General features: G+C 40.4%; 1 protein-coding gene across 1 annotated transcript; it reads left to right on the top strand.

Annotated features, from left to right (window-relative positions):
- Window positions 1-90: 90 nt before the first annotated feature.
- metap1d (methionyl aminopeptidase type 1D (mitochondrial)) lies at window positions 91-5,137 on the top strand. The gene is made up of 10 exons (XM_018677007.1): window positions 91-197; window positions 1,196-1,356; window positions 2,007-2,156; window positions 2,245-2,393; window positions 2,558-2,600; window positions 2,688-2,851; window positions 2,968-3,065; window positions 4,190-4,237; window positions 4,325-4,403; window positions 4,512-5,137. The coding sequence occupies exons 1-10, from the start codon at window positions 158-160 to the stop codon at window positions 4,594-4,596; spliced, it is 1,017 nt and encodes a 338-aa protein (XP_018532523.1). The 5' UTR covers window positions 91-157; the 3' UTR covers window positions 4,597-5,137.
- Window positions 5,138-14,958: the final 9,821 nt, after the last annotated feature.

Genomic DNA, 14,958 nt, shown 5'->3' with positions numbered 1-14,958 from the left:
CACTGTTAAAAAATCATAAACATGTATTAAGAAGACTGGTAATAAATGAAAATATTGTCAAAAAAGGAAATTACACGTTTACTCACACTGAATCCTACTGTCGCGAGGAGTCACGCATCACGCAACTCCCGCACCACGTGACCACCAATAACAATCCATGGCGGCGCACTGTTCTGCAGGACTTGCAGCAAGATCAGGTACGTCCTGAACTAAAACCTTTTCCGTACTCTAGTAGACAGCCAGCATTAGCGGCTGCTCGGACCATGAAGTCCCCGCATGAAGTAAAAGCAAATGACTCTTAACAAATACATTAAACGTGTAAGCAGGGCTGGTATTTTTTGCCAACTAACGTTAGCTTGCTAAGTGTAGCTAACTCATACCGAGAGGTGTCCCTGTTAACATAAACGAGGGAGGTCCGGTACAACACTAAGTTTGACCTCAATACTGAAACATAGGCTATACTTCAACAACAACATTATAAGCACAATGAAAGCAGACTTAGTGGCAGAACAGTTGGATTGCATTAGACTGTGCAGGTGTACCTAATAAAGTGCCTGCTGAGTGGATGTTGCATATGACTGCAAACCCATGAACTGTGACCGTGAACCCATAATCCACCCAGACACCATCCAGCAGTCCTGTGCTGTTATACAAAACACTGGCCAAGCCAAAATTTGCAATTAATCAAATTACTGAATCGTTTTCCCAGCTGCTAATCCAGCCTTGGTCTCTACTTTTGCCCAACCACTGACATGTAGAAGTCTTTGAGTAGAAATGCTGGTGGCACTTTTTTTTGCCACTGCTGAGGCAAATAGATTGATGAGGAGAAGCTCATCAGCTATGGTTGGCTACTTGAATATACAGCTAAGCCACTACAGGTAGATAGCACAACAGCTCCACACAAAGGCAAAATTCAGTCTTTACCATAACCCCATAATAATCATATGGTGACCACAAAGATACTGCTAGTGACTGAAAGCTAACCCTCTCATCCAAACTGTGGTCTTCTTGGTGGCAGTTTGGGCTTTAGTGTATGCTCAAGCAGTTGTAAAAATCAGTGGTAGCTCACACAATTCACAGTATTAAGAACAACAACAACAACAAAAAAAAAAAAAACATGGACAATTGACTCAGCAGAAAAGTTTTGTCAGAGAGTGTGATCTCCTCTTCATTGTGCTGCTGTCCTTTCCTCCAGGACTGGGTGGTTTCCTGCGGAGAGTTTGTTGTCGAAGAGGTTGTGGTCCCCCCACAGCCCTCCTGTGTCAGCAGCATCGGCACTTCTTCTGGAGGAAGTGGAAAAGTTCTCACAATGTAGTTCGTCCAGCTACTGTTAGGCCTGCCTATGCAGTACCCAAGGTACAGGACCTCATGTTCCCACAGTGTCACTGTCCTAAGCGGCATTCTGATTGGATAGGTCAGAACATTGCAGTTTTATTCAAGAGTGACCCTTATTTAATTGAAATTATTTGTGTCTTTAATTGTGGAGCATTTTCACAATAGAGCCCTGCCCAAGTTACTCATTATGAACCTTTTTAACCTTTAAATTTTTCTCCGTTGAATAGGTCCATGCTGACTTCTGTGTCAGATTTGTCAGACTTTCATAAATGTCTCCAATAACAGCCTCAGTAATGATTCAGAAGATGTAGAGGATGCAATAGAGTATGATTAAGATCTGAAATTACTTACATTTGCTTTCAGGCTAGATTAGTATTTTCAGAGAACCTCAAATTATTAATACTTTCCAGCAAAGTGAAGATAACCAACATAGCAAATTATGATGATATCTCCCATTAAAATAATGCATTTGTTGAAGGACAACTTTATAGAGTGTTGACTGACTAAATTCTTCCATTTGTTACTGTTGCTCTCAGGTGAGGGATGCACACTATAATTCAAAACTGCTGTACAGAAAGTCCTGTCAGTCTTTGAATTTCATCATTTTCCAATGTAGTTTGGTTTCTATCTTGAAATAATTGTTCTGTCTTTTCTATCTTCCCTGACTGTAGCATATTGTGCGGCCTGACTATGTAGGCACTGGACTGGTCCCTGAGTGGCCAGACTACATAGAGGTCAAAGACCAAGAGCAGATCGAAGGCCTTGCCAGAGCATGTCAGTTAGCCAGACACGTATTGCTACTAGCTGCAGGCAGTCTGAAGGTAAACACATAATCGTCACAGGTATTGTTTGTGTCTCTACGTCATGAACAACAACAATAATACAACAGTTATGACCTTGGGCTTCCAGGTTGGGATGACAACAGATGAAATAGACTTCATTGTGCACCAGGAGACAATCAAACACAACGCCTACCCATCCCCTCTCAGATACGGAGGTTTCCCCAAGTCGGTCTGTACATCTGTGAACAATGTGGTCTGTCATGGCATACCTGACAGGTAGGTGGACAAGACATTCACTCACAACATTACTGTGTATTACAGTTCATTACTGTAAAAAATATCTTGATGAATTGTAAATTGTTAAATTAATGTAAATTACTACAAATGTCAGGGATTCTCTGTATATACCACTCGCCTTTTTATATGGCTGTGTTCTGCAGTCGCCAACTTCAAGATGGAGATATCATCAATATTGATGTCACTGTAAGTTGATGCCACACATACACACAAACACACAATCAGCCAGAGTAACACTGGTCCCGTCACTGACTTCTACCTATTCTCTGATAGGTGTATTTGGATGGTTACCATGGTGACACATCAGAAACCTTCTTGATTGGCCAGGTGGATGAAGCTGGGCAGCGATTGGTGGAGACCGCCAGGCGTTGCAGAGACGAGGCCATCGCTGCCTGCAAGCCCGGCGAACAGCTCTGTGTTATAGGAAACACTATTAGGTACACACACACACACGCGCAACATATACACAAAGTGAAATCAAAAACATAGCTACCATATGATCATGTTCATCTTTTTTCTGTTTGACAACTCATATGTTTTGTACTGCTGGCAGTGAAATAGCCCAGGCCAATGGCTTTCAAGTGTGTCCTTATTTCATTGGACATGGAATAGGCTCCCACTTTCATTGCTATCCTGAGATCTGGCATCATGGTAAGTTTGTGTCTGTGCTCAGATGATGAGGCAAACTCCTGTGTGAGAGCTTTAGACAATGGGCCTCATGCAAGAACATTTTCGTATTCTTATCCTTAATCACTTCTTTTCACAAGCTTGTGAAAATTGCTCGCCTCAGCCTGATGAGTGCCACCTGTTCTCGAGGAGGTGCATGTCCATTAGAATTAATAATCAATGCTCCTAAAATTGCACTAAGGAAAAAGAAAAGCTTTCACGCTGTGGAGCTTCAAGTTCTGCTGTCAGAAGTCAGCAGACAAAAAGGTAACAAATTTAGCAATGTCAGTAGTAGTAGTAGAAACAGAAAATAAATAATAATAATAAGAATATTAGTAGTACAGCTGTCAGTGGTGTGTAATCAGACATAAGCAGAGAACAGGAAACAGGGAATGGTTTGATGTAAAGTGAAACGCTGAAAATGTCTTTCTAAAGCAAAGAGGTCCATGACTGATGGCGGTCACAGAGATATTACACAAGAGAGTATTATAACTTACAGAAGATGGGGTTATAATTGTTGGGTGCAACATCGTGACACTGGGCAGCAACCTGCCTTAAAACTCACAGGTTGCTGTTTGACGTAGAGAATTTTACAGCAGCTTCTGAACTGTATGAACCGCTGTGCCAAAGTAAAATAAAAGTAATGAATACAGGTCATAAATTTAATTTGTACCTAAGAGGAAATTCGAAATACAAGAAAACTGGTGAATGCCACAGATTCTCTTAAATAACTCATGACACTTAGGATCAGCTCTGTTTGTATGAATGGTTCTTGCATGAGACCCAGCACCTGTCTGTGTGTGCATCATGTGTGTTTGTCAAACATACTGTGGGTTCAGTATAGTTAAGTATGGATCATCTGGATATACTGTGTATGACATACTGTAATAGTAATTGTGCTGTAAACCCCCGTCGACTCTGGGATGTTTATAGCATTGGGACTCAGAACAGTTTTGGAAGAGACTCACAGGACCTGTTTCTTTTATGAGCCGATTGAAAACTGAATTGGGAAAATAAAAAGAATTAAAGAAACAATAAAATGAATAGCTGAAATTCAGTTAAGTACCCAAATGCTCCTTTTCAGTCCACAATCTTCTCATTATTTTCAGCTAATGACAATGACATGGTCATGGATGAAGGGATGGCTTTCACAATAGGTGGGTAACATTATATAATAACTTTATGTGCACATAAAGCTACCACTGTGTGTGAGTGTGGAGCTGATGGTGTGTGTTCATTTGTAGAGCCTATACTGATGGAGGGGTCTCCAGAGTTCAGAATCCTGAAGGACAAGTGGACTGCAGTGTCTGCAGATGATAAAAGGTAGGTGGTGGACATGCTGTCATGTTGGCAAAACACTTTTCCCCAAAGAAATCAAATGTTTAAAATATTAAATGTACATTGTGTGTTTTTTAATGGACATTCTCGCAGGTCGGCTCAGTTTGAACACACGGTGGTCATCACGTCTGATGGAGTGGAGATTCTTACCAAACTGCCAGAAGAGAGCGATCCGTGACCTGAAGGACTCTTAACTGCTGACCCCAGAACTTGAATGGTGATTCGCCAGGACATATTCAAAACACCTCCTTCGCCCTCTCTAAGGTGTTAAATTATTATTTATTAGGGATTACACATAGGCCTACAGTATCTGTATATTCATTTGGACTGTAATGGTTATTGAAGCATATACAGAGATAAAGGGATTGTAGGTGCATTTCATCACTGAAGTTGAGATTTTTGCATGTCTGGGTGTTAATAATTTTGGTCTAAGAGATCCCCACATCTGTCTGATCTTTTGTCAGCACCTGACTAGTTTAGCCTGTTTTTAAAGCCAGCACTTGGATTTGTAGAATCCTGTATGACGGACAGTTCAACGGAGCTCATGACAGTTAAATGTGACCTGTGACAAATAAGGTGCATGTCTACTGTAATAGTTAAATGAAAGTAACAGCAGGGTAAAAACATGGAGTTCAGACACATCCGCCTAAGAGATGAAAAGACTTGCCACCAAGAAAACACAAAAATTTCTGATTTTTAAATAAAATCACTAAATTTCACTTGTCATTTGTTCATTATACTATGTAATTACATTACCTGTAAAAAGTTTAAATGCTGTTTCAAAGCCCTCTCTACACTAGATTATAGTTTACAGTTTGAGGTTAATGGAAATCTATGTCTTGGTTAAATGGCACACTGTTAAGTCAAGTATAGCCATTAGATGGCAGCACATACTTTATGAAACTGAACCTTAAGCCTGATGTAGTCAGGCTAGTATTTTTCTGTTCATTCCCTCTGATAGGTTTGAGGTTGAACACTGTGAGGAGAGAACACACAACTGTAAATCTCAACATGTTTAAACTGGTCTCTTGATGTCAAAGTCAGCGCTGTTTGATTAATCTAAACCAAGTGCCGGTAACTAATCTGACATCTTAGTACGATAAATTGGTTCAGTGCACTCTTTAACAACTAACATGTTGAAGATAAAACTCCACACTCCACAAACATGAGGCCAACAGTGCTGCTCAGGGTTGTAAATTCCAGGTGTAAAAACATACTTATGTTCTGTTTTTCCAACTCCTATCCACTGTCCGCATCTTTTGTCTGCAGGTGGATTTAATAAAGAAAACTTATGAGAGTGCATGAAATCATAGCAAATCACACAAACCTCTCTACCAGGCTTCTCACATTTCTCTCTATGATTAAAGTGCAAATAACAAGTTTGTTTACATAGAAGATGGGTTTAACACATCTCCTACAACCTTCATCAAGTTATCAAACAGTTTCTCTAGATTTAATGCTGCGTGGATAATGTAGGTTTGATGTTTTTATGTTGATACTTTCTAATGCGACTGTAACTAAGTGAAGATGCTTCACAGAAAAAAACATAGGAGGAGATATTGGATTCCAGCCTGCTGGAGGGTGTGTTTTCACTTCCTGCCAATGTACTCTGAGGGTGTGCATGTGTCTGCGCCTGTGTGTGTGTGTGTGTGTGTGTATGTGCATTTCTGTGCTCATGCCAATGCCAGTTTGTGGGTGGGTCAGGAAGGATTAGACAAATAAAGGTGGGTCAGCTAATCTGGAGTCTGATCATGACAAGCCAGGAAATGATTCACATTTTATAATTTTATTTGACGCAGTATACATGATGAAGATTTAATGTACATTTATCCAGCGATTATTACTTTAGGGGCATAAATCTGAATTTAAAACGGTAAAGAAAGACACAGAATTGAAGTGCACTTCCTTTATTGTAGCTTAGGTTATTTGCTGAGGCATTACAGCCCTCTCCATTTGATTTTAGGGTAGGCTCTGTGTGTGTGTGTGTGTGTGTGTTTTGTGTGGGTGAAGGAGTGTAAGCTTCCTGTGAATCAAGACAAGAGTCATGTAAACAATTCTTAATGGTCTCCCACCACAGCACATGATTCATATGATTTCAGACATGTCATAAAAAAATTTGAAAAACGATGTCAGAGGTCCGACAGCAACAAGGAGAGTAAGTGAAGGCGAGGAGCAGAGGGTGGATGTTAGGGGGAGTAGCGGTGGGTGAGAGGGTAGGATTCTGGGAGGAGCAGGGTGTGGCGGGGTGAGGTGTTGGATTGTGGTCATGAATTCTCTCTCCTGCCTCTCATTCTTTTCCCTGCATGTTGGGACTCATTCCTGCTCTCTCCTCTCGCTCTGCACTTTTCCTGTGAATCCCTGCCTGTTTATGTAAAGGATCTTTTGCGGTATTCAGTTAGTGTTCAGTCAAAACCTACTCCAGTGAAATATGTGGACATGGTTTTTGTGGTGTTTTTGGTAAAAATAGTAGTCTCGTGGCCATTTTTAAAGGGCTTTATACTTCATGTGTATTTTTTGCCCACCAAAGTTTTCCTGACTTTTTTGAAAAACTATTTTTTCACCCTTTATTCCTACAATATTTATATCATCCTCACCAAATTTGGCGCATTACACATCTGGGTGAGCTCAAAATATATATTGTGCTTTAAAAATAGTGTATTGTGTTCCTATAACTAGTTGTACACATGCCTTATTTTACATTAAAGGCCAAAATTTGAATTCAGTGTTTCAAGTCTGACTCCATTTCAAAACATGGCAACAATAGTCATTCAGTATAATTTCCAAAATAATTTAATGGTGAATAGTTTTAAGTTAATGAATAAATAATACACAATAAAAATGAACATTCCTATGGAAGCCCAGAATTCATGTTAAATGATGGTGGTCTATTACCAGGCCCTACAGTGGGTATCAAGCTGTGCTGTTAGAAATCTGCTGTGTCAGGTAACACCATTCTCTAACCCTGAGCTAACGTACCTTTAATCTGCATTTATATCCTTCTTTCTTGTCCTTTGGATTTGTTTATCCAATTCATCACGCATACCACCAACATTACTGTTAAATGTCCTTCAAAACTTAAGTGGTCTTTGCAAGTGATAGAGAATGCTGCTCGACCATTAGTGTACATTGCTATGATCCTCGTGAGGGTTTTCTCCTCCGTAACATCACATACCAATGCACGCTGTAGACATGCTGATGATGATGATGATACGGTCACATGTGATGTTGATTTCTGCGATATGCATTCCTGATACAGCCGCCCACGTGTGTGTTTGCATCTGTTCTGTTGGTCTTTAACTCCTGGATAAGTAGATTAATATGTTTCTCCCACGATCATGCATTCCAGGTGTGCATACCTACATCACTGCATGTGTGTGAGAGTGAGACTGTGATATATCACACTTACCTGGGACTTCACTGTGGAGCACCACAGGAATTCTTGGTTTCCTTGGTGACCTGTGGAACTGTGGCGTTAACAAAGTGATGTCTCATATTTAGACTTGTGGAGGCAGATGCTGTCTCACACGCACATGCACAGACGGCATGTACCGAGTCCAACTGAGTAACCCACCCAAAGGCCAAACAAAGAACAGCTGAGTTTGTTACTTAGAAGTGAGCATTCACTGTAGCAGGACATGTAGCTACAGGCTGATGTTGAGTGAGTAAACACTCTTGGTCATGGACATCTCTACAGTAGTGGCAGTTCGCCATCATGGCACTGTATGAAAGTGGAAATGAGGGAAACAGCAGAGAGGTTTTTAGATCTATACATCATGTGGACGGGGAAGTTATCACCAATGTTCTTAAAATTAATTTCTGAGGGGAGCGCAAATGTCTGTACCAAATTTCATGGCAACCCATCCAATAGTTATACAGATACTTCACACAAATCCACATATGTGAACTTCATTGTGGCACAGGAGGCAAAGTCATGGGATCACCAAATTTATTGAGGTTCATTCTAGGGGAACTATGAATGTCTTTTTTTATTTATTTATTTATTTTTTTTAATTGAGCCAATCCATCCAATAGTTCTTGAGATATTTCACAGAATAACGGAAAACTTTTCCCTGCTGGTTGTGGTACAAGAAAAGCCGGATGATCACAAGGATTTATCCTCTGGGCACTGTGAATGTGTGTACAAAATTTGATGGCAATATATTCAGTGGTTGTTGACATATTTTGATCTGAACCAAAGTAGTGGACTGACCGATTGCTATTGTCATCTCTCAAGCCACGCTGCTAGCATGGCTGAAAATAAATTTGATCTCGTGCTGCATGAGAGTATAATTGGGTCCAGTGAGAGACTTGATTCATCTTTTGTCAAACAGATAATATGATACCAAGAACTACCTGGAACAGATGACACTGATTACTGGAATCGGCCCTTAATGAGCCTATAAGGCTAAGCACATTAATATGAGAGATGTCAAATTAGGCCACATAGAGTATATGTGTGTCACAAGTTACAGTTAATTGGCAAGAATGCATGTTTGTGTGCCAGAGAAGGACTTTTGTAAACTCGAGTCACCAGACTGGTGCAGGGAGAGTTCCCTCTTGATTGACACTTACAAGGTGGAAAACCCTCTCCGTTGACCCTCCTGACTCTTTCATTGCCAGGAATGCCTTTTGTCTTTCTAAAGCTGTGGAAATATTTTGGAGGAAAGATCTGATCCTGTGAGAGCTCAGATAAGCAACCAAGGCTATCTTCGCATCCCTTGATTCCTGGGTGTATCTCTTTGGCCTCTGTGTGTGTCTTTGTTCCTTTGACACCATTCTTGTGTCTGAACAACCAACGCAGACTGCCAAAATAAAAGCATGGGTGCACTTTGTGTGTGTGTGTGTGTGTGTGTGTGTGTGTGTGTAGATGGTATGCATCGCCCCGAGGCAGCTCTTAAAGGTCTCTGATAAATGGTGTCTGTCTGCCTCTGTTGTCTTCTCAGATTCAAACTCACACACACGCACACACACTGGAGTTCACTGCCCTGCATAATACCCTCTCTCCTACTGTGTTTGGACCTCAGAAAAACCGGTTCTACAGCTCAAAGCAATACCCCTTTAGCTGCACATATGGTGTGTGTGTGTGTGTGTGGAAGCCTCACTGGGAGGTGTAGAGACATTTGGTTGCAATCAGATAAGCTTGAAGGGAGAAAGTGTTTTGTTTCTTTATTCTTCAGAAAAGTTACCCCATTCAAATTCTCATTTACTCTGATCTTTTTCATGAAAGTTTCACCTAAACAAAGACCACTGAGACAGTGCCCAAATATTGCCAATATTGATATCACTGTCACTGATAAGCTATGCAATACTATATGATAACATATATGGTCTGATATATATGAAACAAGCATCATATTTAGCTTTCCTCCTTTGACTACATTCCTTCCCTCAACAGTGGTGTGTGTGTGTGTGTGTGTGTATGTGTGTGGGTGTGTGTGCAGTACAGCGCAGTGGACAAAAGCAGAGGGAAGGAAGTTCTCTTTGTGGTGCCAAAAGCAATGGTGGAATGGTAGAGGAATTTCTAAACAATCCTTAAAAGTGCAAAGGTCCCAACCAGAATCCTTAAAGTACCATTAAAACTGCTCAGAACAGCTCAGTGTTTATGTGTGTGTGTCTGTGTGTGTGTGTGTGTCCGCCTGAATAATGAACAACTGGCAGTTAGATCCATCCATTAATGTATAGCTCTCAGCTTTGAGTTATGGACAATTTGAATTCTCTGGTGAATGTACATCATATATACTGTACAGTACATATGTATGTGTGCATGCGCATTCCCTGAAGCAAAGTCAATAGGTTAAGATGTGGATTTATTGTAGTGACCTTTTACCTTATCACACTACACATCATTTTTCTGTCATTTAAATAATATTTTACACATTTTGCATCAGATTCACTCCAGTGTTTCATGAAATAACAAAATATTTTTGTCTTTTTTGACTATATATACTTAAAGATTTTAATGATTAAAACACATGCGGTATGATAATCTTGCTTTTTGCATGTTTAAAGCCCCTAATCTTTTAATGTGAATGACAGTATTTTTTTCCCAGTAATTTAATAAGACTAAGAATCTACTAAATGCTACCATCAGCATCCTAACATGCTCACAGTGACAGCTCTAATGCGAAAACGCCAACATTTAGCATTAAACACAAGACACAACTGGGGCATGGAAAAATGGGAATGTCATTAGTTTTTCAGGTATTTGTCAGTGGCCCATAACACTGGACAGACTCATTTTTTTTGACCTGATGATGGCACTAGATGGGAAGTTAAAGGATCACCAAAGTCATCACAGTTCATCCTGGAGAGAACATTAAAGTCTGGACCAAATTGTGACAATTTATCCAAGAGTTGTTGAGATTGTTTGGTCTAGAATGAAAAATTCAGATATTACCAAAAACAAACAAACAAACAAACAAAAAACAGTTAACTCCAGAAAACTTCCAGAAATTATAATTTAACAACAGGCTCATTGAGGATATAATATGATTATCATGGGGTAAGGACACATTCTGCTATCTGTCGCCTAAATGCTGTTTATTTTGTCATTTGCTGTTTGCCACGTTACCAGATCTGTGCATCAAAGTTTTACGTGAGGACTGCAGCATGCCTGGTGTCAGCAAAGTTGTGAAACAGTAATTAAAATAAATTATAATAAAGATTATAATTTTCCTGTTGTATTGCTCCCAGACTTGACAGTTGTCTCTAGTTTGTAGTTCAGCACCTCCTTATTTTGTCTTCCAGCTGCTTCTTCTAAACGTGTGGGAGCTACACAGTACAGTAAGTCTTTTACTGTTTGCCACTGACCCACTTTATTGAGGCAATTTGGCCTTAACTATTTTTCCTCAAAAAGTGGTGGAGACTGATATTTACTACCCTGCTCATATTTTCTCAGCCAGTCCAGGGATTTTTGCTGTTATTGTCTGGTTTTTGCAGCCTTTGAAATATTTATCACCAAATATATTTTACAGTTTTACTGTTGTCTGAGAGAGAGAATGATGTTGTTTGTGGTGGGAGTTTTTAATGCGACTTCAGTGTTGCAGATACTTAATGTGTTTTGTTACTGCATGTGACAGATGCCCAAAAGCTAAATTAAGGGCTCCAGACACGAAATGTAGAAGGCGATTTATCACTCAAGTGCATTGGGAGGAGAGAGAAAATAATAAAACAATACAGTACATCTGACTTCACTGGAATCAGACACATTATCTAATCAGGGAAAGACAATTAGATGACTGTTGCTTCATAAGCTGAAACAAGCGTCCACTGCAGACCTGAATCTGTCAGGAAAAAAACACAGAGCGAAGAAAGTGGATTTGGGGTTAGCCAACAGCTTTCTGAAGCACACCTGGGCCCACTAACACTGGGACCCCTCCCACATTTACCGCCATCTCATATTACATCCTCTGGCCAGGGCTGGGACACACACACATACAAAAAATGTACAAAAGGCTTTGCAGTTATCCCAGGGGTGTTACAGCACTGCTGGACAAGAGAAGACATCAATTACCTCTTACTGACTGTAATCAATACACTCATCAAGATGGGTAGATGATCTGTTACAGCCTGTATTGTGTGTGTATATGTGTGTGTGTCTCTCTTTATGTTTTAACCATGAGAGTATAAGTTCTACTAAGACATAGGATCAATAATGTGAATAAGAGATACCACATAGGGAAATGTAAATTAGACGTTTGTCCCCACAATGTCACTTGACTGCTAACTGATAGCTCTCTGGTTTCTCCTTGTTTTACAGTACATGATACATACAGCATCCTGTGTATACTATATACTATATATTTTGTATATTCTCAATGTTCCTTTGGAAAGAGAGCATTAAAACCATGTTAAGAATGCATTAGACCAGGGAATCTCTTTGTTTGATTTGTCTTATCTAAACAGAATTGTTATGTAGATTCCAGTTGTGTAACTTGTTGTGTTTTGTCATCATCACTTTGGCTACAGATATGAGGAAGCAACATTTTTCTGTCAGTTGCCACTTCAGGAATTGAATAATAGTTTCCTCGACTCTGCCTTAAAATTTTGGGAAAGTTTCTCACTGAGAGTTAGATGAGAACACTGAGCCCTCGTGTCTGTACGTCAAACATGAAGCTACAGCCAGCAGCCGGTGAACTTATCTCTCAGACACTATTGTGGTGTCAATCTCCTCATTTAAGTTTTGGCACCGAATAGGCACATTTTCCAAAAATGTTGAACTATTCCTTTAAGACATGCTACTGTACACCATTCATACTCAAACCCAAAGGGCCTGCTGTTACTTGAGAAGAGCTCAGTCAGCAGCGCTCATTAATCCTCCTCCTGCGCTGTGTAGTTGTTGGAGGTATTATAGGTTTTTCAGCTGACGCCTGTTTCGTCCATTTCTCTGATCTGAATCACAATCAGCCATAAATTCATTCTGAGATGAGCTGCTGTCAACATATTTACAGGTTTACATAATCAATGGTGCTCAGGGAAAGTGCAGTGGAATAATGTGCTGCAGCTGTGAAAGACCTCGGATTTTGAGTTCAGTGTGATTGTGAAACTGATTGTGCATGTGTGTGTTAATGAGTATCCTGGGGCTATGTGTTTCCACTGTGTCATAAATACACACCCTACCACTCAGCCTGACGTGCCACACCCTCAGGTGAGTGTGTGCATTTGTATTCCCCTTGGTTAACCTGGAGCTGCAGCTTTAAGAACAAACACAGGGCTGTGGCTCGGGCGAGTCAGGGCGCTGCGTGTGTGTCAGAGAACATTGCTTTCTCCGTCATTCCTCTGCCTCAGCACCCGAGGGAGGTTTTCTTGCCCCTCTGCTGTCGTAACACTGTGCATGCTGTGCACAGAGCACATAGACGTGACTCAATTCTTATGTCTTTATTGAAGTAATTCAGATATTGTTAAGTGTGGGCACGCATAGATAATATTTTATCAGGAAGTTGTGTGCATATTTTGTATGATTGTGTAAAATCATTAAAATCACTGACACTGAGCACAACTTATATGAATGGATCTGCTGTTTATTTAGACTTAATCATCAATGAATCATCGATAAAATGATCAACAAGCCTATTCAGAGATACGTATCAGAGTAGTCCTTTGATATTGCTTTCAATATGTACCACATCTTTACTCATTCAAAGTCAGAAAGTACTTGTTTACTCTTGTTAATTTTCAGTTAGTTCCTGATTTGTTCCTTGGTACTTATTTAGGATTTTGTGCTTTTATTGTTAAGTGTCATGACTGAATGTCAATAAATTGATGCTCAGCTGTAGCAGCAGTGGCCTTTCAGTCTGTTTATGTGTGAACAAGACGTGTGACCTTTATTTCCCTAGTGGATACTAGATGAGAAGAAGAAGAGGGGGGGATAATGAGGTTGACAGGCTGTGGTGGAGGGATGAATGAGAATCGGTGGGGCTGAAAAGGTAAATACCAGAGACAGAGGGAGAGCTGTGACTGGATATCAGATACAGGAAGTACCATACTGTACATCTGTTAATTAATTGTGGCCCTTATGCTGGTACTGTGTCAATATCTTACCACACACACACATACTCATACACACTTTACGCATGAAAGTTTCCCATGAAGGAAATTCACAAGCCAAGGGCAAGCTAAGCTAACACACACCTCAGCTTACTTCACATGCTGCTGCATGCTGCTTATCAGTGATAGGGCTGATTCCTGTTTCTGACCTTTTGAAGACAAGAGCCATAAATGTCCTCTGCTTTTACCTTGAACTTGAACAACATCAGCCCAGGACTGGAAAAAAGAAAAAACACACAGATGCAAAAATAGAGTCAACATGTGGATGGTCACATGATTTAGGGATGCTAAACTAACTTTCATGGAGATTTTTATAAGCTAGAGTAACATAATCAAAACATCTGCCAATTATGTGACTGACCCGGACAAAGTCTGATTGAGTTAGGCTTTTGTGGTCTTTAAATACATATCAAATGCACCTTATTTTCCCCATCAGTGTCAGGGCTAAATTTGTGTGTTTTTGTCCAGTTCTAAGTAATGCTGAATCACAGAGCTGATCCTTAATGGAGATATTTCCAAAGCCTGTTCATGGAGACATAAGTAGATGACAGACCTGTATAGGCACCACATTCTTCCCCTTCCCTTTTTCCTCTCTGCACTCCCCTCTTCAACCATTATTTGTGCCTTTTATACTGTATGTGGGCAGTTTGTTTCTCCCTCTCCTCTTCTGTCTGCCCTCTCTCTCTTTGCGCAGACAAAGCCTGCGTTGTCTGCTGTAATGCTGCGTTGCGAGGACAAGCTTTGGGTCAGCGTCTCATGGAATGCCTTGAAAACTAGTCTAGTGAGGCAGTGTGTTAATGTGCAGGTCTGTGCCCAGTCCTGGTCTCAGGCTCCTTCTGGCTCTGTGACTCATCTAATGAGTCATTATAGAAAGACACACAAGGCCTCGTGGTGATAGCATGTAATGATCTAAGCGTGAACGTCTGGAGGATTGTAATTCTAAATTATGACTAATTTCTAGCTTTGGCTTTCTGAGCTGTGGTTTGCACAGGGC

Source organism: Lates calcarifer, linkage group LG4, assembly GCF_001640805.2.
Source record: "Lates calcarifer isolate ASB-BC8 linkage group LG4, TLL_Latcal_v3, whole genome shotgun sequence".
Taxonomy (NCBI): Eukaryota; Metazoa; Chordata; class Actinopteri; family Centropomidae; genus Lates; species Lates calcarifer.
This window is presented reverse-complemented; position numbering and strand designations above follow the sequence as displayed.

Coding starts and splice junctions, on each gene's coding strand:
- metap1d (XM_018677007.1), top strand. CDS start 158: ATGGCGGCGCACTGTTCTGCAGGACTTGCAGCAAGATCAG. Junction 1,357..2,006: donor CTGCCTATGCAGTACCCAAG/GTACAGGACCTC, acceptor CCCTGACTGTAG/CATATTGTGCGGCCTGACTA. Junction 4,238..4,324: donor AGGGATGGCTTTCACAATAG/GTGGGTAACATT, acceptor GTTCATTTGTAG/AGCCTATACTGATGGAGGGG.